General features: G+C 41.5%; 1 protein-coding gene across 2 annotated transcripts in view; it reads right to left on the bottom strand.

Annotated features, from left to right (window-relative positions):
• Nucleotides 1-11,695: 11,695 nt before the first annotated feature.
• The window catches only part of CSRP2 (cysteine and glycine rich protein 2), a 59,565-nt gene continuing 44,573 nt past the window's right edge, over nucleotides 11,696-26,687 (bottom strand). For both annotated transcript variants that reach the window (XM_089674072.1, XM_089674073.1), the window contains exons 3-6: nucleotides 25,425-25,593; nucleotides 19,558-19,687; nucleotides 16,734-16,827; nucleotides 11,696-12,115 (exon numbers count right to left, since the gene is read on the bottom strand). In XM_089674072.1, the coding sequence (XP_089530198.1) occupies nucleotides 12,039-12,115; nucleotides 16,734-16,827; nucleotides 19,558-19,687; nucleotides 25,425-25,593 (470 nt within the window). In that variant the 3' untranslated portion in view covers nucleotides 11,696-12,038. The remainder of the gene's footprint in view (nucleotides 12,116-16,733; nucleotides 16,828-19,557; nucleotides 19,688-25,424; nucleotides 25,594-26,687) is intronic.

The raw sequence follows: 26,687 nt of genomic DNA, 5'->3' as shown, positions 1-26,687 counted from the left end.
TAGTGTTTGATCTTTTTAGTGAGGGGAGGGTCCAGGAGCACCGGTGGGGGACCCAAAGAAGAGGATATGATGGGGTTGTGGTCAGGGGGCTTTTTTTTGGGGGGGGGGGGTTACAACTGAAATGCATGGCATCTCCAGTGTCCCTCCAGATGTGTCCAGGCTGCATGCTTAACTCTCGAACCACGAGTTGGACACCCCTGCTTTACCTCTTCAGCACTTGGGTGCTGGCAGTAACTGTTGTGACAAGTAGCGAACCTCTTGGTGTGTTCCTTTTTAAGGAGTGACCTACAGGGTTAATAAGCATGTGGTATGGGTAATTTTATAGAAAACTAAGCAGGTTTAAACTTATAGGCATCTGCCCAAATCTGACATTTGTTTTATATCCAACAAAGTTGCTCCACCAAATTAATTCCTATTTGCCTAAAGTGCTCCATTGAGATGTATCAAAGCTAGTAAGCCCCAGTTCACATATATGCGGCCGCGTTTTGCCTTGGCACGAGAGCCCATCCATTTGAATGGACTCTCATGCTCCATGACACGTATGGAAGAAGTCCCTGCACTTCTTCTGAAAACGCAGCCCGCTTGGGAACCTCAGTTCCCAGTACGGTTGCGTTTTCCAGTGGGGACAGAGTACCATTAGAACTAATAACAACCGCCTGCGGGTCCACATATCCCTGTGTGGGTGGTGCGGCTGCACGGATTTTCATGCAGATCCACGGCGGCACTACCCGCACAGATGTGAACCTAGCAGAAAAGTATCGCTCATTTGTTTGAACCTCTGGAATTTTAGAGGAAAAAAAGACACAAATTTAATGGCAAGATTGTGAGTGTCTCATAATGGCCTAGACCAATGGTCTTCAAATTGTGGCCCTGGGGCTGGATGCAGCCCTTTTGCTTACCTTTTATATGGCCCTTGACACATTTTCCTGCCACTGACACCAACTATTTCTCAAACAATTTTCTAACTTTCATATATCTTTTCATAAGAATTTTTCGTTCTAAATTCTGTTACGTTATATCCATATTTAGTTTGGTAACATGAGCATTTTAACCCCTTCATGCCTAAGGGTAAAACAAATCTAAATGCCTAAGCACAATTTTGCACTGTTGACATGTTAGTAAAACCGTACATATCATCACAACTACTTTGTACATCCAGGTGAATTATACCTCGTTTTTTTTCAGGACAAATTGGGCTTTCATTTGGTGGTAAATGGTAATGGATATCTCCTGATTTTTTTTTTTTTAATATCAAAGGAAAACTGGCCCAAAAAAGTAAAAAAAAAATCTTTTTTTTTTTATTTAGCTGTGTGTTTCTTGTTTCAACCATAACCTACCACCAAAGAAAAACCCAAAATAAGTTATCCAGCTCTTGACGATCGCAGCGATACTATATATGTGTATGTTATTTGTACCCGTAGGACAGCCCAGAAACAATAGTGCACTTTTTGTTTTTACCGAAAACACACTGACACCAATTGTTTTTAAAAATCCTGACCTTGACCCAAACACTTACCCTGGCATTGAACTAGATCAAACCTTGATTAGGTATTTTTTATTTTTATTTTATTTTTTAATATTTTGTCTTTTTTACAAACCTTTTTTCCCCCTCTATGCCAGGAGTTAGAGATGCAATGTATCTCTCCTCCATTCATATAGAGAAAAAAAAATGCATGTCTAACAAATTATGCACTGATTTTGGCCCACTCCTCTTGGCATATCCTCTCCAAGTCATTAAAGTTTGGTGGCTGACGTTTGGCAATTCGAACTCCCTCCACAGATTTTCAATTGGATTAGGGTCTGGAGACTGGCTAGGACCTTAATGTGCTTCTTCTTGAGCCACTCCTTTGTTGCCCTAGCCATGTGTTTTGGGTCATTGTCATGCTAGAACACCCCTCCACAACCCATTTTCAATGCCCTGGCTGAGGAAAGAAGGTTCTCACCGAAGATTTGACGGTACATTTCCCTGTCCATCGTCCCTTTGATGCGGTGCAGTTGTCCTGTCTCCTTAGCAGAAAAACACTCCCAAAGCAGAATATTAGCATTACCATGTTCGACAGTTGGGAAAGTGTTGTTTGGGTCATAGGCAGCATTCCTCCTCCTCCAAACACGGTGAGTTGAGTTGATGCCAAAGAGCTCGATTTTGCTCTCATCTGACCACAACACTTTCAACCAGTCCTCCTCTGCATCATTCAGATGTTCAGTGGCATACTTCAGATGGGCCTGGACATGTGCTTTCTTGTGCAGAGGGACCTTGCGTGCACTGCAGGATTTCAATCCTTGTCGGCATAGTGTGTTACCAATTGTTTTCTTGGTGACTGTGGTCCCAGCTGCCTGAAGATCATTGACAAGATCCTCACGTGTGGTTCTGGGATGATTCCTCACTATTCTCATGATCATTGACACTCTACGAGGTGAGATCTTGCATGGTGCACCAGACCTAGGGAGACTTGACAGTTGTTTCGTGTTTCTTCCATTTGCGAATGATTGCACCAACTGTTGTCACCTTCTCACCAAACTGCTTGGCGATAGTTTGGTAGCCCAGTCCAGCTTTGTGTAGGTCTACAATCTTGTCCCTAACATCTTTGGACAGCTCTTTGGGCTTTGCCATGGTGGTGAGTTTGGAATCTGATTGCTCCTGTGGACAGGTGTCTTTTATACAGGTAGCAAAATGAGATTAGCAGCACTCCCTTTAAGAGACTGCTTCTAATCTCAGCTTGTTACCTGTATGAAAGACACCTGGTAGCCAGAAATCCTGCTGAATGATAGGGGATCAAATACTTATTTCCCTCAAGAACATGCAAATCCGTGCCTAATGTGTTAGACATGCATTTCTTTTGAATTTTTTGTTGCTATTGTGTCTCTGTTACAATATGCCTACCATTCGATTTTTAGACTGATCATTTCTTTGTGAGTGGGCAAACATTCAAAATCAGCAGGGGATCACATACTTATTTCCTTCACTGTACATAGAAATGTATATACCATATGACAAGCTATGTCTGATTTATTACATTCCTTCAGTGGAGAAAATGTAGACAATGATGAGTTTTATTTTATGATATTTTATGCACTTAGGTAGGTGAATGCTAATAAATACTTGACCTGCCTGATACAAATACTATTCCCACACTTTATTAAAAATTTTGAATGAACCATCTGCCCACTGATCTACACCCATTTCTATCAAATGTTGCAAAAAATCAGGGATTTTTAGCTCACATACATTGCTATGCATGTTTAAGCTGGCCAACTGTGTCAAAGCAATCCCTTTCTGGCCCGCCCCTACTCTACGCTGCAAAATACTTATAGCATACAGTGGATTTAGTACCAATATTGGGCAAATAGACACAAGTGTAGAAGAGCTACAGCTTCAGGTCTGGTCACTGACCTTCATTATGCAATAGAAATAAGATACACCCTAAATGTAAATAGCTTATGTGCTCGTGCACAACCTTTGCAGCTATAACAAAAAAATTAAAGTAACACTTTGACTACACATCAGATCTCAATGGGGAAAAATATGCTGGATATTTATACAGATATGTACCTGGTAATGTGTTAAGAACACCCCATTGTTTGTAGGTTGATAATTTTCTTTTCCATCAGAGGACTGAATTCAAAGACAACCCAAAAATCAAAGTGAAAAAAATTATACAGTTGGCCAATCCATTTTGCTGAAATTTCATTGCAGCCACTCAAACTGGTAATCAGTAGTTTGTATGGCCCCCGCATTTGCTTTTATGTATGCCTGACAATGTTGGGGCATGCTCCTAATGAGATGACAGATGGTGACCTGGGGAATTTCCTACCAGATCTGGACCAGGGTATTACTGAGCTCCTGGACAGTCTGAGGTGCAACCTGGCTGCATCAGGTGGACCGAAACATGATATCCTAGGAGGTTTTATTGGATTTAGGTCAAGCGCGTGTGGGGGCCATTCAATGGTTTCAGTTCCTTCATCCTCCAGGAACTGCATGCATACTCTCGTCACATGAGGCCAGGCATTGTTGGGAGGAACCCAGGACCCACTGCACCAGCGTAGGGTCTGACAATGGATCCAAGGATTTTATCCCAATACCTAATGACAGTCAGAGTGCCATTGTCTAGCCTGTAGCTGTCTGTGTGTCCCTCCGTGGATATGTCTCCCTAGACCGGGTGTCGGCAACCCGCGGCTCCAGAGCCGCATGCGGCTCTTTTTCATCTTTGCTGCGGCTCCGGAGCACACTGCCCACCAGGTGGTCGGCAAGCCGCAGATCGCGAGCCACATGCGGCTCTTCTGTGTGCCGGGCGCCCGCTCCCCTCCCTCCTCAAAAATCCGGCCCGTGGAGCGTGGAACATTGGCTGTCAGGATGTAGGTGGGGCAGCCAGGATGTAGGCGGGGCAGAGTGACGAACTCCTCTCTCAGTCCGCCCTGAAGACCAGAACGGCGCGGGAACACAGCGAGAGGAACGCGCGGAGCAAAGGTAAGTGAATTGAGACAATATGGGGGATGAATTACTATGTGGGGGATGAATTACTGTGTGGGGGATGAATTACTATGTGGGGGATGAATTACTATGGGGGAAGAATTACTATATGGGGGATGAATTACTATGGGGGAAGAATTACTATATGGGGGAAGAATTACTATATGGGGGATGAATTACTATGGGGGATGAATTACTATGTGGGGGATGAATTACTATATGGGGGATGAATTACTATATGGGGGATGAATTACTATGGGGGATGAATTACTATATGGGGGATGAATTACTATGGGGGATGAATTACTATATGGGGGATGTATTTTCAGTTTTAAAAATGTGGCTGTCAAAATAAATTTCAATCGTGGTTTTGGCGAGATTTGGCTCAGTTGAAAAAAAAGGTTGCCCACCACTGACCTAAGGCTATGATTGTGATTATGAAGATACACTGTGGCCCTGATTAACCCTTTGCTTACTGGGTCCTTAAACCCCCTTCATGACCAGAGTGCTTTTTGCAATATATGCAGTGTCGGATTTGTTATAAATGTTGCAATGGTTTTGCGGCTCCCAGTCTTTTTTTTCCCTTCGGAAACGGGTCCAAGTGGCTCTTTATGTCTTAAAGGTTGCAGACCCCTGCCCTAGACCATCACTGACCCACCACCAAAATGGTCATGCTGAATGATGTTACAGGCAGCATAACGTTCTCCGTGACTTCTCCAGACCCTTTCACATGTGCTCAGAATGAACCTGCTCTCATCTGTGAAAAGCACAGGGTGCCAGTGGCAGACCTGCCAATTCTGTTCAATGGTAAATGCCAATCAAGCTCTATGGTGCCAGGCCCTCAGGCCACCCTCATGAAATCTGTTTCTGATTGGCCAGAGACATTCACACCAGTGGCCTGCTGGAGGTCATTTTGTAGGGCTCTGGCAGTGCTCATCCTGTTCCTCCTTGCACAAAGGAGCAGATGCCGGTCCTGCTGATGGGTTAAGGACCTTCTACAACCCTGTCCAGCTCTCCTAGAGTAACTGCTTGCCTCCTGAAATCTCCTCCATGCTCTTGAGACTGTGCTGGGAGACACAGCAAACCTGGCAATGGCACTTATTAATGTGCCATCCTGGAGGTGTTGGACTGCCTGTACAACCTCTGTAGGGTCCAGGTATCGCCTCATGCTACCAGTAGCGACACTGACCCTAGCCAAATGCAAAGCTAGTGAAAACCAGTCAGAAAAAATGAGTAGGGAAAAATGTCAGTGGCCTCCACCTACAAAAACCATTCGTTTTGGGTGTTGTCTTATTATTGCCTGACTAGTGTGCCTGTTAATGAAATTAACACCAAAGCAGCTGAAACTGATTAACAACCCCCTCTGCTACTTAACTGACCAAATCAATATCCTAGGAGTTTAATTGACTTGATGCTATACTCCTGATTAAAAAGTGTTCCTTTAATTTTTTTTTTTTAGCAGTTTATATACACTATATTGCCAAAAGTATTGGGACGCTTGCGTTTACACTCACATGAACTTTAATCGTATCCCAGTTTTAGTCCATAGAGTTCAATATTGGGTTGGCCCACCCTTTGCAGCTATAACGGCTTCAACTCTTCTGCAAAGACTGTCCACAACGTTTAGGAGTGTGTCTTTGGGAATGTTTGACCATTCTTCCAGAAGAGCATTGTGAGGTCAGGCGCTGATGTCAGATGAGAAGGCCTGGCTCACAGTCTTTGCTCTAATTCATCCCAAAGATGCTCAATCAGTCAGGACTCTGGGGTTCAGGAACTGGCCTGCACAAACTCACTAATCCATGTCTTTACAGACCTTGCTTTGTGTACTTCGGCGCAGTCATGTTGGAACAGGAAGGGGCCATCCCCAAACTATTCCCACAAAGTTGGGAGTATGAAATGTCCAAAATGCCTTGGTATGCTGACACCTTTAAGAGTTCTCTTCACTGGAAGGGGCCAAGCCCAACCCCTACATCATATTCCCCCCTCGACCAAGCTTTACACTTGGCACAATGCAGCCAGGCAAGTACACTGTGTGTGTTTATATACACATACACACATATATATATATATATATATATATACACACACACACATACACACACACAGGTCCATATATATTTGGACACAGGCACAAATTTCATACTTCTGGCTCTGTATGCCACCGGAGTAAATTAAAATGAAACAATTCAAATGAATTTGAAGTGCAGACTTTCAGCTTTAATTCAAGGGGTTGAACAGAAATATCAAATACAAATTTTAGGAACTGCAACCATTTTTTTTTTTTTTTTTACACAGTCCCTCCATTTTCAGGGGCTCAAATGTAAATGGACAAATAAATATAATCAAATAAAATGTTCATTTTAATATTTTGTTGAGAATTTTTTACTGGCAATGACTGCCTGAAGTCTGGAACCCATGGACATTACCATAGACTGGGTTTTCCTCTTTCTGATGCTTTGCCAGGCTCTAACTGCAGAGTTCTTCATTGTTTGAGGGTCTTTCTGCCTTTAGTTTTGCCTTCAGCAAGTGAAATGCATGCTCAATTGGGTTGAGATGAGGTGACTGACTCGGCCATTGCAGAATATGCCACTTCTTTTCCTTCAAAAGCTTGTGAGTTGCTTTTGCAGTGTGTTTTGGATCATTGTCCATCTGTACTGTGAAGCGCCGTCCAGTCAACTTTGCTGCATTTGGCTGACAGTATATCTCTGAACACTGCAGAATTAATTCGGCTGCTTCTGTCTCCCGTCACATCATCAATAAACACCAATGAGTCAGTGCCACTGGAAGCTATGCATGCCCATGCCATCACACTGCCTCCACCATGTTTTACAGATGTGTGCTTTGGATCATGAGCTGTTCCAAGCCTCCTCCACTTTTTTCTTCCTGTCATTCTGGTACAGATTAATCTTGGTTTCATTCGTCCAAAGAATGCTTTTCCAGAACTGGTCTGGCTTTTTTAGTTTTTTTTTTGCAAAGTCTAATCTGGCCTCTATTCTTCGGGCTGATGAATGGTTTGCACCTTGTGGTGAACCGTCTGTATTTACTCTCGTGAAGTCTTCGCTTGATTGTAGACTTTGACAATGATACATATGCCCACCTCCTGGAGTGTCCTTAATTTGTCTGGATGTTGTGAATGGGTTTTTCTGTACCATAGAGTGGATCCTGCAATCATCCACCACTGTTTTCTGCCGTGGATGTCCATGCCTTTTTGCTGAGCTCAGATTGATTTGTTTTGTTTTTGAAGCCTTACAATGGCTTGTTTCTCTTGCATGGCCAGCTCCTTTGAACACATTATGTAGGTTCACAGCAATAGATTCCAAATACCACACTTAGAAACAACTCCAGACCTTTTACCTGCTTAATTGCTGAAGAAATAACAAAAGGAGTAGCCCACACCTGGCCATGAAACAGATTTTGGTTCACTTGTCCAATTACCTTTGGGCCCTTGAAAAAAAGGGTGGTTGGCTACTCTTCAGAGCTGTAAGTCCTAAACCCTTCCTCCAATTTGGATGGACATACCCTCAAATTAAACATGAGAGTGTGCACTTTATGCCCCTATACATTATATAACTAGAGCTTGAATATGTTTTGGTAAATACCACACACACACCCCTTGAACTGGATGGATTTTAGTCAACCTTACCAACTATATAAAACTTAAAAAAAAAAAAAACAAAAACCTTTTAGATGTCTCTCAGAAGCACAAATTACAGGGATTTGGAAAATGTTAGAGAATAAAGATTAAAAAGTAGAACTATAGGCAAAACATTTTTTTTCAGTTTGGATAGAGCAAAGGAGGGTTATAATCCCTGTCACTTTTTTTGCCCATAGGAGTTTTCCTTTCACTTCCTGTCCCATTGCCAAACAGGAAGTGAGATGAAATCCCTGATAATTAAGGGAATTCCTCCAGCAGTTCACCAGAACTTGTGTCTCCATTGGAAAATATCCCCTTTATTAATTTCCTGGGACAGCCCAAAATTTGGGATTTTATTTTTACTTTCCCTTGCAATGATAATGATAAGCAGGACAAAGAGGGTGAATCTCCCAAACAGGGGCACAGACAGCAATATAAACCCAACAGGTGCTCTCCATTCTATCCAAAACTAAAAAAAAAAAAAAAAGTTTTACCTTTAGATATACTTTGGGATTTTTAACTTGTGGAAAAAATGTCAAAATGTTCTTAAACTAATGTATGTGTATTTTTGCTGGCCTAATAGCTATGCATTTTGTTAAAAAAAATCACTCATGATAGGAGGTCTACTTATTTTTCTTTTATCATTGCATTGAAATTGCAAGTGTTTTTTTTTAGAAATAAATCAGAACTCCGGCCATAAACAAGATAAAAGCTAACGGTTCATTTTCCCTTGCTGCTGGATGTCCTCAGTGTGATAGCCAGAAATATTTAACTTGCTTACTGTGAGCCCAGGTTGTCCTGGACCTGCCCCAGTCTATTATTGAACAGAAAAAGGAGAAGCAGCATTTTTGTTTTGGATAGCTTAGGGAATTGTAAAAAGAAAAAAAAAAAAAAAAAAAAAAAAAAAACAAACACACACATTTGATGGGCTATTTAAACCACCAATAGGGAGTTTTCCCTTCACTTCTTATCCCTACAATAGACAGTTGTAATTGGAGCAAGTGTTTTCGCAGGGACATTTCCTCTCTCTTCCCGCTTTAGTGACAACTTAACATTCTGGATTTTATTTTCCATTGTACTGGTGACAACTGTTACCAGAAAGCAATTAAACCTGATGACAGGTTCACACAGTGTATGGGCCAGCTTAAGTTTTTATGGTCATGTGTCCTAAATTTTTAGTAGCCTATTAATTCACGTAAATTGTGAAACATGGGTTCTCCAGAATACTATACTTGCTGCATGAGTAATAGAAATAGAGCTCCAGTCAAAAAACATTCTTCAGTTTTAGATTGAGTTGGGTTAGCACATCTGTCAGATTTTCATTGCTTGCTGGGGCCCGGTTGAGATTTTCCCTCATATCCTGTCCCGGTCATAGTGAAAAATATGGAGGCTGCCATTGCTGACCCCTAAAAATGCTTGTTGCCCAGCTGTCATGCTAGTCAAAGTGTATTTCTACCTGAGTGAGAGTGGGTTAAGGCAGGAACCACCATTAAAATCTAAGCTTAAACCAAGCTGGACCAAATTAACTATTTAATGCATTAACAGGTGTGCTTGCTGGGCATGCTGTATTAACTATATGTAGCTTCAGCTACATACAGCCATTCATGGAAAACTTTGTGTTCAGTGAATAAATACAAAGCTTCCTCTGATTGGTTGAGGCAAATGACATCACAATCTCTACCTCAGCCAAGATGCTACATACAGCTTATACAGAATGCCCATCTACCTGTCAAACAAACTATTTAAAAGAAAAAAAAACGAACATTAAAACGTGGAGCTAGGCTTTAAGTTTTTCTACTACCTGGGGCTTAGAGAGATTTACCCTTACTTTCTGTCTGGCGAAACTGTCAGGACAGAAAGGAACCCCTGGTAGAAGTAGAAGCTAGACAGGAGTTCTAGTTTTTACCCACTCTATCTAAAACTATAAACTATTTTTGGATTGACATACACTTTTATACGGAGACAAATACCTGAGACAATATGTGGATCAGGACATCTGACTTTCTACCCTCTATGGTTCAGGTAAGGTGACCATCACCTAGTTTTGTAGGTAATATTTGGTTCAAGCCACTTCATTCTTAGGTCTCTCAGGACCTTTAGGATCCATAGGTTAAATGGTACTTCCCCTTTAGAAATTGTATTACTACAAGTTTGGTTGTTTTTCCTTCTTACACAATTAATGAAAGGATAGATTTTGGAACCCATGGATCCCTAAGGGGGGTAAGTGACTGGGTAACCTGCTTCATAGGATGCCTGCCATATCTATCAATGCCAGTCAATGTAATTCTTTAGTATACTGTAGGTTTCCTTTCGTTCTCTATCATATGAGAATAACTATTGTACTGACAACAGAGCAATTTCCCAAAAAGGTAATGTTTTGGAAGCCAATAACCAGCGCTTAATGCTGATGGACGAGTCCAATCACTGTTACAGGAGTTATGAATAAATTTGTATTTCCCATACCCAGCACAGCTGAAGAAATGGATCTGCCGACTGCCCTATAGCAGTTTTCTGTGCAGAATCATATAATTAAATATCTATCTCCATCCCCATCCTACCCGCTCGGTCATTGGCTGCTGTAGATGTCGATCACCAGGTCCCAGCCAGCAATTCATGGCTGGGATTTGGTGATCAGAAAAGCAACTGACAGGAGAAAGATCTATGAGCGTAAACAACACAGATCTCACTGACAGCAGGGATGTGCTGGTTTTGATCCCCCTGCAAAGCTGGGATATAAAAACAAGCACATCCCCCAGTAAAATAATAACACTCCCTAATGCCCTCTTAACCCTTTGATTGCCCCAGATGTTAACCCTTTATTGTTTTTATTAGCACTGATCACTATAGTAGTGTCACTGGAGATGTCACGCTATAAGTCACTGATTGCCGCCACTACAAGTATAAAAAAAAAATAAAATTCCAGAATATATACCAATGTTTGTAGATGCTATAACTTTCACACAAACCAATTAATATACGCTTATTGCAATTTTTTTTTTTTCTTCAATAGACATGCAGCAGAATACATTTTGCCCTAAATTTATGAAGAAATGTTACTTTTCTATTGGATATGTTTTACAGCAAAAGTAAAAAATGTTTTGTTTATAGCACATAAAAATAAAAAAACCACCACCATATAAAAGCTCTATTTGTGTGTACACAAATTAAATTTTATATTTTTTTTCAGTGTTGCATGACCGCACAATTGTCAGTTAAAAGTAGCACAGCACTGAATAACAAAACATGGCCTGATCAGGATAGGGGGTTAAATCTTCTGGTGGTCAAGTGGGTGTGAGTAGTGTAGGACTTTACAGATAAAAACCATGTGGTCTGATAGTCTCCCATTCTGATGTTTCTTTGTAAACTTATGTCTAAAAATTACTGCAATCTTGAGCCCACTGGGTCTAACAACTGGGAAGATTAACGATCGAACGCCTGAGGCATAAAATGTGATAGTGCCACCAATGCCAAGAGCACTTAAACTGATATGGTCCCCACGCAGCTATAGTTTCTCTACGGTCACAGAAAATCATTCATCCGTATGACAGTATACTGATGGAGTGTTTTCTAGATCTGAAAAATTCAATCCAATATTGAACTTTCAACTGTTTTATTGTGCTTAGCCAATTCCATAACATACAATCTATCCTCTATTTTGTAATATACAGTTATTTAATAGAAAACACATTCTCATTAAGCACAGATTTGTTCTATTATTAGAAAGAAAATACAAGACGTTTACTATAAAAGTCAGATAATCCTCCAGTCAGAAAATGTTACAGTAAAACATACAAAGCACGGTTATCCAACTCCATTCTATAGAGTAGACATCACATGGGCTTCACAGTGATTAGTATTTGCTTAAACTATCACTCTGTTTAGTAACAAAAGGTGTCATGGTCATATGTCCTAGAATCATCCTCTGTGGTTCTCTCATCACTGTGCATGTACTAGGGCACCAGCTCCTTGGCCATAGCCAAACCCTTTAGGTCCAAAATTCTTTGCATAGCACGCTAGAAGAAAAAAAAAAAAAAAAAAAGAATGTAAAATAAATACGTCGGATAAACACTTTATTAAAAAATTCACATATGTAGCCAAAAGAATACGGTACCCATCAAGTTTTAAAATGTGTCCCACCATACACTCAGGAACCACTTAAGTGAGGGTAAGATGTTCACTAAAATCACAGATGCTTGGAAAAGACCAGTGCTGGTCACAGATTGATTGAATTCCATCTGGTTCAGAAAGGACTGCACGAAATACGATCCACCTATGGGCAGGCTGGTTGTACTAAAATTGATCCACCAACTGACTTCAGTACAACCATCCTGCTGTATTTTTTTCATGCAATCACTGCCGGCGGCTATATCCGCTAGTAGTGATTATTGTGTTCATCCAGCTGGGAGCCTTCCCTGCTGGCAGAACACAAAAGAGCTGCAGGAGAGATTCCCCCCACCAACACGGACTGTGTTGTTGATGAAGAAAGGAAAAAAAGATGTATAATCTATGGCTTGCTTTCCAGAGATAATGAATCAATCAACAGCAAATTAATTTAAAAAGATGCCTGTAAGAATGCTAGGTCTATGCTTAGAATATATATATATATATATATATATGTGTGTGTGTATTACAAATTTTCACCTTTTTTCTATCTATCCATCCAAGTTGCAAAAATTCTCTTTACTTCAAATGTATCTTTATACAAAAATTAGCACTGATTTTTGTATGAAGATGCACGTGAAGTAAAGAATTTTTGCAACTTGAAGATATGGTTCTCATTTTTTTTGGGATGTCCGATATGGGTGGATCCTCAATGGATAAGATTTTGGTTATAACAAACAGGAGTTACCAGTTTCAATCTTTGATATATTTATTATATTATAGGAAGGGGTGCACCCTTTGGGAAACTTGGTCTTTTCTGCCATCAGTCTTGAGCTTTAGTTCTCACTAAAGGCTAGGCTTGTGATTGGTTTTCAGGGGAAAAAACATAACACTCACACTATGTACAGTTTTCATTTTAAAAGATAAATTCACCTTTTGAACATAACAAATGCCCTGGTTTTTGAAGGTACAAAAATAGTGAATTTGTTTCTCAGGAGCTTGCAGAGTATTGCACCCAAGATCAGTGGATAATAGGTGTAGCAAGTTGCTGCACAAGCCTGACATTGCACTCTTCTGCTTTTACCTTGTATGGGCCTTCTGTTTGAAAGCTGTAGGAAGTGTCAAACTACAGGAGTTCTCACCAGTGCCCTCGCAGTTATTATTATACAGTATTTATAAAGCACCAACAGTCCGCTCAGCTCACTCAGTTCGTACATTATAATGGGAGACAATACATGAGACAGTACAATAATAATACAATGCGATACACGAGGGGTTCGAAGGCCCTGCTCCTTGGAGCTTACAATCTAGGAGGGAGGGGATAGTGGTACAGGAGGAAAAGCTGTGGGGGGATGGAGTGGTAGGAAGAGTGGAGGAGATCAGCAAGTAGCAGGGGGCGGGGTAGGCTTCCCTGAAGAGGAGTTCATGCAGAACTATAAGCCGCTTGCCACAGCGTCAAACAGTAATTGCAGTTTAGTCACATATTCCTCTGAATGTATCATGTAGCTGTGAGGGAGGAGCTCCGCACAGCCGTGTTTTTTTTTTTTTTTAAATCTGACAATGGGTGGGTGCCCACTGTCACTTGGGGGATACTGGAGCAGGTTACCTAAATATGGGTGAAAAATGCTCCAAAAAGGTGAACTTAGAGTAGGCATTATATTACTACTACATTAAAGGCTAACTATAAACAGGTTTACCTATAGGTACAGTAAATGTCGCTCAGGTTTACCTATAGGTACAGTAAATTTCGCCCAAACGTGCACCGTAGGAGCAGCCGGTGACATCACATTTAGAGCTCTGTGCTGTGGGAGTGAAGTCTTTGCAGCTCAGCCATTCAAAGGGCTGAAGCTCGTGTACTCAGAAGGAAGACCAGGTGAAGATGAAAGCCCTGTCAGAGGTGACAGCATGCCACTGGAGGGCTTCAATTTAAGGCAAGTCTTTCATAATGTACTAGTATGCACCCCATACTAGGACATTATGACACTATTCTGATGGCCCAATTTTTTTTTTTTTTTGCGCTTTACTACCGCTTGGACACTTGTGTCTACAGGTGAGATTTACTATAAGCTTGCCTGTAGGTGCAAGAAATCTCTCCTAAACGTACAGCGTTTTGGAGATATTCACCTTTTCTCTGGCCGGTGGCACTCTAAAGGGGCAGAACACTCATGCTGGCCCTTGAGAGTGCTGTGCGGTAGGTGTGATGTCATTGAGGCTCAACCATTGAAACGGCTGGATTATGCTCTTAACCTGCAGGGAAAATTATGTTTTGGTTTTTTTTCTATAAAGAATTTGCTACTGCTTTAAAGCTGTAGTTTTTTTTGTTAATACATCACCAAGCACATTAGTAATGGTGTGTATATCCCATTATCTGCAGGCAGCTGCTTTTGCTAAAAAATCTTTCACTCCATGCCTCCTCCTGAGTGGCTGTCTTCTGGCACTTCCAAGGTTAACAGCAGCTGCTGCTACTAAAAGTTGGACTTGACCCCTTCTGCCCTCTTTGCCATTCACAGAACTCCTACTAATATTGTCCCACAATGCATCGCATTCTTTGAATGAAGGAGGAGAAGTTGAATGACAGATCACCCCTGCCCATTCACAGAACCTGGAGTACTGTGAGATGATAGCAGGAGTTTTGTGAATGGCCGAGAAGGCAGAAGGGGGCAAGCAAACAGTGCAACCTTTCTCTGTAGCAGCTGCTGCTGTTAAAGTATATAAAAAAAAAACCGCAAAACTTTAGTTCTTATTGCCATCAGTCTCCAAGTTTGTGGGATTCACCCTATTTGTCCTCTTTTTGTTATCTTCGAAAGTGAAAGAAAATCCCACGGTTTGGGGGGTCTCCAGAACAGCAATAGGGTTGAAATCTTCAAAATGGGGACAAGAGTTCTGGTGACAACCAAAGACTCCTTCAGTTTGGAGGGATTTCCTCTCACTTCCTGTTTTGGCTACAGGACAGGAAGTGAGGGACAATCTTCCCAATGGGAAAAAGATGGCAAATAAAAACCTGACAGGTGTTCTAACCCTCCCTTACTCTAATCAAAAAGAAAAAAAACTTTTACCCTTAAAGTGTTACTAAACCCACAACAGTAAAATCAGTCTGTATATGCAGTAAAGCATGCTTGTTATACTCACTTTAGAACCTAAGGGGTTAATCCTCTACATTGTGCAAAAAGGCCATTTGATCCTGTTTTCTCTGCTCCTCCTCTTGTTCACATGTCCACATCTTATCTCCTGATAAGACAGACTGAACCAGTAGCCATTCTGCACATGCTTAGTTTAGAGTGTATTGCTAGAGAGGTTTTGTTTTTCTTAGGAGTGTGCATGTGGTCAGCACAAAGCCAATCAGCACTGTCCAGACAGAGGTCAGGGGTTTTGCATCCCCCTAGAGCAGAAAGAAAACTCCTCCTACAAGCTTTAACCAGTGCTCTGCTGAATACTGATAGAAGTCACAAGACTGCTCTAACTGCTGATGAGAAAAGGTATTTAGAAGTGTATATTTACTAAAACAATTGCACTTCCATGTTCTGTGTACTGTGGGAGACCGGATATAGTGAATGCAGGGTCCTGGCATTAGTAACACTTTAATTTACTTTCACTTAATGTTACAGCATTGGAACACAGTCGTTTAGGATAGTATGCTTCAGGAGGCACTGAACGAATGTGTTTGGTGCTGTATAAAAAAAATATATATATATAAAGCAAAAACAGAGAACTGGTCCTCAGGGTTTTTGTCATGCTTCAAAAAAGTCTGTTAGGGGGTGCTATACTATATGTACTCAACTAATCAAGTGTTGAAAATACTATACATATATGAACACAAAAAACAGTACAGTCTTGGGATGCTGTATGTAATTCAGACCATATCTACTGTAATAATCACAGTGACTTTCACAAATGGACTGCTCAAGATGGAGACTTATAATGCAAAGATACAAGAGTGTCAGTTCCTGCTAAGCTTTGTAAATGGTCATTGGTGCAATCATGACACTGACAAGTTAGAAGTCTATTTTATGGGATTCTGTCCTTCATGTAAGAGGCTACTGTACAAGTCTTTACACAATGGATGTGTACTGTACTTAGTGTACGTCCTGTGTATTTCACACATCTTCCAAGGAAGTTATTTTCCTTTAATACTCTTGGTTTTCCCATCTAGAAATATCCTGCTATTTTACAATGGTTTCACGTTGTAAACAGAATAGGAGGCTACTTTTCAGGAAGCTGGAAATGTAACGACACAATATTTATTACATTTACCTTTAGGATATATTTTAGCCTTCACTTTTATATGCTGCAATGTGTTACTTGAATATATTTTTTTTTTCTTTCACCAAGGCTTGTATTTATTGTCTGCCTATCAATAAATCACAGCAACCATTCTCCAGACATGCATTTCCTGATATTGGCCCTGGCCTGTCTTTACCTTGTTATTTTCCAATTTCCTGCATTTTGCAGCTGGCTCCCTTTTCTATTTTAAAGGCCACATTACATCAGGAACATTCTGGCATACACCAGCCAGTATTTGTCGTTCCTTACCTTTGCAGTATATTTCTCCCTCTTTTTCAGTCAGAGTGGTGGATTCCAGACTCTTGCCACACTTTGCACATCTGAAGCAATTCTTATGCCATGCCTGCAGAAAGGAGACCCTGTTTAATATATTCTGAGAATATTAATAAACTTACATATTCATTTATTGAAGAGCTCAGCTATTTTTGCCTTGAGGAGTTTAAAATAGAGCTTACAAAAGCGACACTTGGAAGGGGGAGAAAAAAAAAACAAAAAAACACAAACCTGAATACAGCACTGCAAAATTAAGAAAAAAACAAACAAAAAAAACACAAAAAAAAAACAACACTTCTCTGGTTGGTTTATAAGCACATACATGACTTTCACCAGTGAATGTTTACTCCCTTATCAAACAGAATAAAATAGTCATTGAATGGGGCTCTCACTGGTGGACAATATACCATTACATCTTTTAATAAATATAAACTGATGTAATGGTATAGGTCTCATTCACATGGATGTAATATATCCATACAGATTATTGCACATCTGTATACAGCTGCCTATAACAGTGAAAATGTTCCGCTGTGTATAGTGTAGAGAAAAAGAAAAACAGCACCCAGGGCTGCTATTTTACACTGTATGCATATAAAGGTTTGCGCCAATGTTCACAAGCAGACAAAAGCCTGATTGACGTGTCAATAATTTGTAATCGGCATCGCCTGTGCCATTGAATAAACGCTGTTGGTCCAAATAAGTCATTGATGTGCTGCAAGCACATGCTCTGAAAGAAACTTAGGTAGTCATTCATTAATGGCTAAGGTCATTCTGCAGATGCGCCACTGACGCATCAGTGACTTATTCAGACCATAAGCGCTGCTGATTACACAATGCTGATTGTCTTGTTGACCATGAGCAGTTCCCAATAGGGTCCCTGTACACTGCCTGCATGTAAACATTGCAGAAATATTACATGCATGAACAGCAAATATACAGGATCTCTCTACTGGAAAGACCCTGCATATTTTGGATAGGTCTGTGTGAATGAGCCTATAGTGTCCACCAATGACATCTCCCACTTGAGGGATATTTTGTTACAGCAGTGTAAATTGGTTTTGTTTTAAAAGATTTTTTATTTCCAGTGTACATACTATACAAACCTGCATGCTAATGCATGATGATCTCAACATTAGTTCTACAAATGGGGCAGTCAGTCATCGGTTTCAAACCCACACAGTAAACACTACTATGTCCTTATTGCCACCTTTGTAGACTACTCTTTTTTTTTTTTTTTTTTTTTTACACAATAGCCATTACTACTCATAACTTCCAGTGCTTTACGGTTGTGCTGCACGGTCATTCCAAAAACAAGGTTATTAGCCCTACCCAGTTCGCCTCTAAACTACAGAACACAGTCCTGACCTCCTTCCTATCCCAGGGTGACAATGATCCATTGCCATAAATTCAGTATGGCGAGTGAGCATTGTTACCCTAAGAAAGGAAATGTGTTACTAGTGGGATAATCAGATGAAAATAAGGGGGGAAAAAAAAAAAGCATGAATACAGAACTAATACAGTCAGCACAACTAAGGACTGGTAAGCTGCAATATATTACTTGTTTTTCTTGGGATTAGATTCATTTTAACTTAATGTTTATTCACATCTTTGACATGCATTTAATTGTCTGGAGAGCACATTTACAAAACCCAGTGTATGAATATGTTAAAATGTCTTCTATTCAGATCTTACTTTACAGCTGAACCTAATAGTTGTTAAGCAATCTTCCCCACCCTACTACCATGGCCATGCTGCAATCTTTGGTGCACTTCAAATCTTGTAGCTTGAAGTTCCAAGTTACAGTGCTGCACTAGCCACTCAATGGAGTGATACCAGGGCGATACTGCCAACAAGGCCACTGATGAGAGGGTACCACTAGTCCTCCTGTATGGGGTCCAGGCCAGCAGGGTAGCCCAGGCAGCAGGGGGAATCAGATGTGGGCAGGGAGGGTGATCGGTGTGGTGGGGGATGGGAGCAATTACTGGAACAAATCCACTATATGGCTCCTCTTCCCCCCCCTGTTGCCCGAGCTCACCTGTGTGCCCCCTTCCCCCAGGAAGCACTGCCAGCTTCCCTCCTCTCCCTACCTCCAGTCGGCTGCAGCAGGCACATGGTGGATGTTTCAGGATGGAGAGTGGGGTGAGTGGCAGGTACATATGACATTTATCAGCTCCTTCCTTTCCTGAACATAATGAGTGATAGGAACAATCACTCATTGTATTGTTTGATAACTGATGAATAGTAAAGTGTGTTTACTATGCTTCAGTTTATGAATAAACAGGAGCCTCTGTACAGAGTGCTTTCTGTTAATTCATTGTCCAGTTCAGATGAGGCTGCAGAGAAGGGAACCGAGAAAATTATATACACGGTCTTTGTTTGGGGCTGTACACTTACATCCACACGCCTGTCAAATTAGGACCTATGGCTGTGTTCGTACAGCTGCTACATCCCCATAGTATAACAGCCTGCCTACACACAGCTCCAACCACAAAAAAAAAAAAAAAAAAAAAAAAGACACACACACACACACACACACACACACACACACACACAGTACAGGCCACAGCACCCATGTGAATAAGCCCCAAGACCTCATTCCCACACACAGCTTTATTCATTAACGCAGTACAGATTTAGCAGTGTCTTTGTATCCACTAATAAGGATTTTTATGTATTTGTCAAAATAGCTTTTTTTGAAATTTGGGGGCACGTCAGGTACGCCATATATAAGGCTGTAGTTGGGCTTTTTTGATCTGTACATGCTATTCTGATAAACTCATTTGCAATTTCATTTTACCTTCCCGGCTCCCATTATTTTTTCAGCAGCATAGACGGATTCACCACATCTAGGACACTTTTCAGCCCCTCCAAACTTTTGAGCAAACTTTGACGGATTCGAATTGGTACTTGGACGTGCATGCTGTGCTCTGTAATACAAGGATAAAAGTATGTATGACCTTGCAGAAACATTTTAGAGAAACAAATAAAAGAGCATAGATAATTTTTAAATATAAAACTCTTCCATTTAGAATAGTCAGTGGGGTTTATATATTCAATATTTATCATCAAATTAGAAGGCACAGTTCAAACCAATATATTCTAGAGTGACTTTTTTTTCTGTAAACTTTCATGCAATATTCCCCAATGTATCTTGGTAGGGCAGAAATACATGCCATTACATAATGAACAGAGCTGTAAATGCACCCCAAGTATAACCCTATAAAGATAGGCTAGGGCAGAGGTGAACTTATAAGAATGGGAAAAGAGATAAACAGCTGTTTAAGTCTCTTTGCCCTACTTTTGGGACACCCCCCTCCCACTAGTACACCGACTTCTTGGAGTATATTGTAAATTCCACCATTACAATATATTCAGAGAAGAAGAAGAAGTTGGCACCACCAAGCCCTGGTTCACAATGATGCGATTTTCAGTGTGTTCCAGAACTCATGGAATCACGACATGTTAAATAACATGATTTTCTATTAAGGGCGTTCACATATATGCAGTGCGGTTTTAAAAAGTGTCCTGTGCGTATTTGGAGCAGTGTGGTGCAGAGAGAGAGAGAGAGAGAGAGAGAGAGAGAGAGAGAGAGGGGGGTGAGAGAGAGAGAGAGAGGGGGGGTGAGAGAGGGGGGTGAGAGAGAGAGAGAGAGGGGGGGGTGAGAGAGGGGGGGAGTGAGAGAGAGAGAGGGGGGGTGGGGAGAGAGAGAGGGAGAGGGGGGGGAGGGAGAGAATCTAAAATCACAGCTGTATCCAAAATCGAATGTAAAATGCATTGCAATCTCAGCTGAGCTGTATCTGAATCCCACAAACGCATCATTGCGAACCAACTCCAAAATGTCAAAAAAGCAGTCTGAATTAGTGTTTATAAACAACACTGCTCCACACTGCCATTATACAAAGATACAATGTAATATATTGTTACGTTTGTATCTTTTTGTCAATTCATCTGCAGAACAAAGGGCTGACTTGGCAGATGATGCAAGTTTAAAGCTACCTGGCAAGTTAAAAGAAAAAAAAATAAGTTTTTCAATAAAATATTCCTCTGTTTAACTCCTTATTAACCCTTAATTTACTCTAATCAGCCCTAATTAACTCCTTAGTCTCCTCTCTTCAATTATTCATTTTCCTGCTGATTTTGTTTGTTTCTATTTTATTACTCATTTTTATTATTTCAAAAACGTAAAAAGGGCAGTTGGTGATGGAATATTCATGGAGTGGGTCCTCCACACTGTAATGTAAAGGAGCACTGTGATATAAAGGGGACTGAACTGTAAAAGGGCACTGTATTGTTTACAGTGCCCCTTTACAGCGCGGTCCCCTTTATATCATAGTTCCCCTTTACATTACAGTGCCCCTAGAAATCTAATCACAGTGCCCCCTATATATTCAATTAGACAGCCCGTCCTGCCCAGCACAGAGACAGCCCGTATTGCAAACAGACATCCCCGCCCAGCAAACAGACAGCCCAATCCACCACTGAGCTGTAACAGTGTGCAGGCAGGTGAAGGAGAGAGGCGGCCATTGTCCCTACAGTGCGGCTGTGTGCCTGGTTATGATTAAGCATGAGATCATGTGAAACGCGTTAACAGGTCCTGTATTCATGTCCTGGCATTTTGTGTGTCCTATGGATCAATAAATACACACTATATTCATCTATCCTCTGGTGTGCAGCTGACCCTTCTTCCTATTGCATCGTGTATGGTGGAGAGCCAGAGCCTGCACCTGTTGTGGATTGATCTGGATTGTTTGCCTGAGTATAACTGTTATTTGGATTCAGCTTCCTGCCTGTCGCTAGAGCCTTCACCGACGCTCCTCCTGTCAGCCCTGCTTTGGGCATAGCGGAAGGCTAACTGAGGCTGCGGTCTGCGTTAGCCCTGTCCAGGCTGTGGTTGCCACTTACCTCCTGCTGTGTGGCCTGGTCATCAACAGGCCGTTCTTCTTCAGCCCAGCGGCCCCGGCCCACCGGGCAAATGCCTGGTGTGCCCTATGGCCAGTCCGGGCCTGCCTGAGAGGCAAAAATTGCTCATTGCTCAAGGAACCCTTGGCAACCTCTGGAGGAACCCTAGTCCATAACATTGTGTGTGTCCCCTGCCGATTTTGAATGTTTGCCCACTCACAAAGAAATGATCAGTCTAAAAATCGAATGGTAGGTGTATTGTAACACAGAGACAGAATAACAACAAAAAAATTCAAAAGAAATGCATGTCTAACAAATTAGGCACGGATTTGCATGTTCATGAGGGAAATAAGTATTTGATCCCTTATTCAGCAGGATTTCTGGCTACCTTGTGGCTTTCATACAGGTAACAAGCTGAGATTAGGAGCAGTCTCTTTAAGGGAGTGCTGCTAATCTCATTTTGTTACCTGTATAAGAGACACCTGTCCAGAGGAGCAATCAAACAAACAGATTCCAAACTCTCCACCATGGCAAAGACCAAAGAGCAGTCCATGGATGTCAGGGACAAGATTGTAGACCTACATAAGGCTGGACTGGGCTACCAAACTATCGTCAAGCAGCTTGGTGATAAGGTGACAACACATTTGCAAATGGAAGAAACACAAAACAACTGTCAGTCTCCCTAGGTCTGGTGCACCATGCAAGATCTCACCTCGTGTTCTGTCAAATGATCATGACACTGTTCGTGAGGAATCATCCCAGAACTACACGTGAAGATCTTGTCAATGATCTCCAGGCAGCTGGGACCAGTGTCACCAAGAAAACAATTGATAACAGACTACACCGATAAGGATTGAAATCCTGCAGTGCCCGCAAGGTCCCTCTGCTCAAGAAAGCACATGTCCAGGCCTGTCTGAAGTTTGCCACTGAACATCTGAATGATGCAGAGGACAACTGGTTGAAAGTGTTGTGGTCAGATGAGACCAAAATTGAGCTCTTTGGCATCAACTCAACTCGCCGTGTTTGGAGGAGGAGGAGGAATGCTGCCTAGGACTCCAAGAACACCATCCCAACTGTCAAACATAGTGGTGGAAACATTCTGCTTTGGGGGTGTTTTTCTGCTAAGGAGACAGGACAACTGCACCGCATCAAAAGGGACGATGAACAGGGCAATGTACCATCAAATCTTGGGTGAGAACCTTCTTCCCTCAGCCAAGGCATTGAAAATGGGTTGTGGATGAGTGTTCCAGCATGACCATGACCCAAAACACACGGCCAAGGCAACAAAGGAGTGGCTCAAGAAGAAGCACATTAAAGGTCCTGGAGTGGCCTAGCCAATCTCCAGACCTTAATCCGATTGAAAATCTGGGGAGGGAACTGTAAATTCGAGTTGCCAAACGACAGCCACCAAACCTTAATGACTTGGAGAGGATCTACCAAGAGGAGTGGGCCAAAATCCCTCCTGAGATGTGTGCAAACCTGGTGGACAACTAAAGGAAACGTCTGACCTCTGATTGCCAACAAGCGATTTGCCACCAAGTACTAAGTCATGTTTTGTGAAGGGGATCAAATATTTATTTCCCTCATGAACATGCAAATCAGTGCATAATCTGTTAGACATGCATTTCTTTTGAATCAGTGAAGGAAATAAGTATTTGATCCCCTGCTGTGTGAATATACATATTACACACACACACACATATATATATACAGTCATGGCCGAAATTGTTGGCACCCTTGATATTTCTCCAGGAAATCATGTATTTCTCACGAAACGTATTGCATTAACACATGTTTTGCTATACACATGTTTATTCCCTTTGTGTGTATTGGGACAAAACAAAAAAAGGGAGGAAAGAAAGCAAATTCGACATAATGTCACACAAACCTCCAAAAATGGGCTGGACAAAAGTATTGGCACCCTTTCACAACTGCGGATAAATAAGAATGTTACAAGCATGTGATGCTCCTGTAAACTCACCTGGGGCAAGTAACAGGTGTGGGCAATATAGAAATCACACCTGAAAGCAGATAAAAAGGAGAGACGTTCACTTAACCTTTGCATTGTGTGTCTGTCTGTGCCACACTAAGCATGGACAACAGAAAGAGGAGACGAGAACTGTCTGAGGACCTGAGAACCAAAATTGTGGCAAAATATCAACAATCTCAAGGTTACAAGTCCATCTCCAGAGAACTAGATTTGCCTTTGTCCACAGTGCGCAACATTATCAAGAAGTTTGCAACCCATGGCACTGTAGCTAATCTCCCTGGTCGTGGACGGATGAGGAAAATTGATGAAAGATTGCAACGCAGAATAGTCCGGATGGTGGATAAGCAGCCCCAAACATGTTCCAAAGACATTCAAGCTGTCCTGCAGGCTCAGGGAGCATCAGTGTCAGCGCGAACTATCCGTCGACATTTAAATGAAATGAAACGCTATGGCAGGAGACCCAGGAGGACCCCACTGCTGACACAGAGACATAAAAAAGCAAGACTACAGTTTGCCAAAATGTACTTGAGTAAGCCAAAAGCCTTCTGGGAAAACGTCTTGTGGACAGATGAGACCAAGATAGAGCTTTTCGGTAAAGCACATCATTCTACTGTTTACCGAAAACGGAATGAGGCCTACAAAGAACAAAACACAGTACCTACGGTAAAATATGGTGGAGGTTCAATGATGTTTTGGGGTTGTTTTGCTGCCTCTGGCACTGGGTGCCTTGACTGTGTGCAAGGCATCATGAAATCTGAGGATTACCAAAGGATTTTGGGTCGCACTGTAGGGCCCAGTGTCAGAAAGCTGGGTTTGCGTCCAAGATCCTGGGTCTTCCAGCAGGACAATGACCCCAAACATACGTCAAAAAGCACTCAGAAATGGATGGCAAAGAAGCGCTGGAGAGTTCTGAAGTGGCCAGCAATGAGCCCAGATCTAAATCCCATTGAACACCTGTGGAGAGATCTTAAAATTGCTGTTGGGAAAAGGTGTCCTTCCAATAAGAGAGACCTGGAGCTGTTTGCAAAGGAAGAGTGGTCCAAAATTCCGGGTGAGAGGTGTCAGAAGCTTATTGATGGTTATAGGAAGCGACTGATTTCAGTTATGTTTTCCAAAGGGTGTGCAACCAAATATTAAGTTAAGGGTGCCAATACTTTTGTCCAGCCCATTTTTGGGGTTTTGTGTGACATTATGTCATATTTGCTTTTCTGCCTCTGTTTTATATTTGTTCCAATACATACAAAGGGAATAAACATGTGTATAGCAAAACATGTGTTAATGCAATACCTTTTTTGTGTGAAATACTTGATTTTCAGGAAAAATATCAAGGGTGCCAACAATTTCGGCCATGACTGTATATATATATATACACACACATATACATATACATATACATATACACACACACACACACATATATACATACACACATATACACATACACACATACACACACACAATCTGTCCTGAAGTGTCGGCTCTGGATGCAGACTGTCATGTATGCCTTACATAATATGTAACAGTGAGGTCACAAAAAGCCTTACTTGTATTCACTATCATGTGAATGTCCACCATTATCTTTCCCACATAATGTAATGATTGTTTGCTTATGGTTCATGTTTTGCATAATTGTTTCTAGTGCTACAATCCATCCATTTGCTTCAGTATAATGTTGGCCTAAACTCCTGGACATGTGAATGCCAAGCTTTGTCACAATATACAATAAATAGCTGTGGAGAAGTGGGTCAGGAAAGAATATTAAGTAATACGCTTACTCTTCTGGTTTAATGCCCAGTCTCTCTCCTCGGTCCATGTTCAGGGTGCCTGCTCCTTGTCCATAGCCATAGCCTTTGGGTCCATATTTTTTCCCATAGCAGGATCGGCAGTAGATCTCATCATCATGAATAGCCACTGTTGTACTATCCAGGTTTTTTCTGCATATCACTAGAAACAAAATAAAAAACAAACTTTTCATGGCAAAAAGCAACAGTAATGTCTCAAACTGCCTAAAAAAATAAAATTATAAAAAAACACACACGTTGGGGTTTACATTCACTTTAGACTACTACACTGGTTTCCTGCCATAAAGCAATAGGCAGATGAGAGCATACCAGTCAGAAAATTGTGTATACTAAGACAATGACTCCATGACAACAGGCAAACAGACAAAAAGTGTGTGTGTGTGTGTGTGTGTGTGTGTGTGTGTGTGTGTGTGTGTGTGTGTGGAGTAGAGATTGGACAGGACTGTAAGAAGTAGTATATTACTCTTAAAATTGGGAGAAAAAGGCAATTAAGAAAAGAGGAATACAGACGGACCATTATGACCCTTGAAAGTTTATGTCTTTGCTTTAGAGAAATTTCAAAGAAAGCCAAGATGTCAGTGAGTGCAGTTTCCTACACCATCAAAAGGCACTTGGAAACTGGAGGAAGCTCTGACAAGAGGAGGTCTAGCAGACCCAAAGTTGCAACAGAATCAGAAGACAGGTTTTCTGAGAGTCAACAGCTTGCATGATAGGCGACTCACAGGACAACAGCTTCAAGTGCAGCTTAAGACCATGTTCACATGTGCAGGGTCAAGTTTTGTGCAATTTGTAAAAGGAATCCGGTGCGATTTCATTCATTTCAGGTGCAAATTTTTATAGTCTATGACACGGGGGGGAAAGAAAAAAAGAAAAAAAAAAAAAAAAAAAAGGAAGAAGTCCATGAAGCACCGCCAGTGGACTACTGAAGACCAGGAAAGGTCTTCTGGATTACTGAACCAAAACTTGAGATCTTCAGTTCATCCTGCAGTTTTTGTATGCTGACGAGTAGGTGAAAGGATGGTTCCTTGGTGTGCGACACCAACTGTCAAAGATGGAGGAGGGAGTGTGATGGTCTGGGCCTCTCTTGCTGGCTCCAGAGTCAGTGACTTGAGTGAGTGACACCTTGAACAAAAACTACTACAGCATTTTGCAGCACCATGCAATACCCTCTTTAATACATCTAGCTAGTCAGGGGGATCATCCTACAGCAAGATAACCTAAAACATAAAAAAAAAA

Source organism: Staurois parvus, unplaced genomic scaffold (genome assembly GCF_062004578.1).
Source record: "Staurois parvus isolate SC_StPar_1 unplaced genomic scaffold, SC_StPar_1.0 ptg000147l, whole genome shotgun sequence".
In the NCBI taxonomy this organism is placed as follows: domain Eukaryota; kingdom Metazoa; phylum Chordata; class Amphibia; order Anura; family Ranidae; genus Staurois; species Staurois parvus.
The sequence above is the reverse complement of the archived record's forward strand: the minus strand, read 5'-3'. Positions and strand labels throughout refer to the sequence as shown.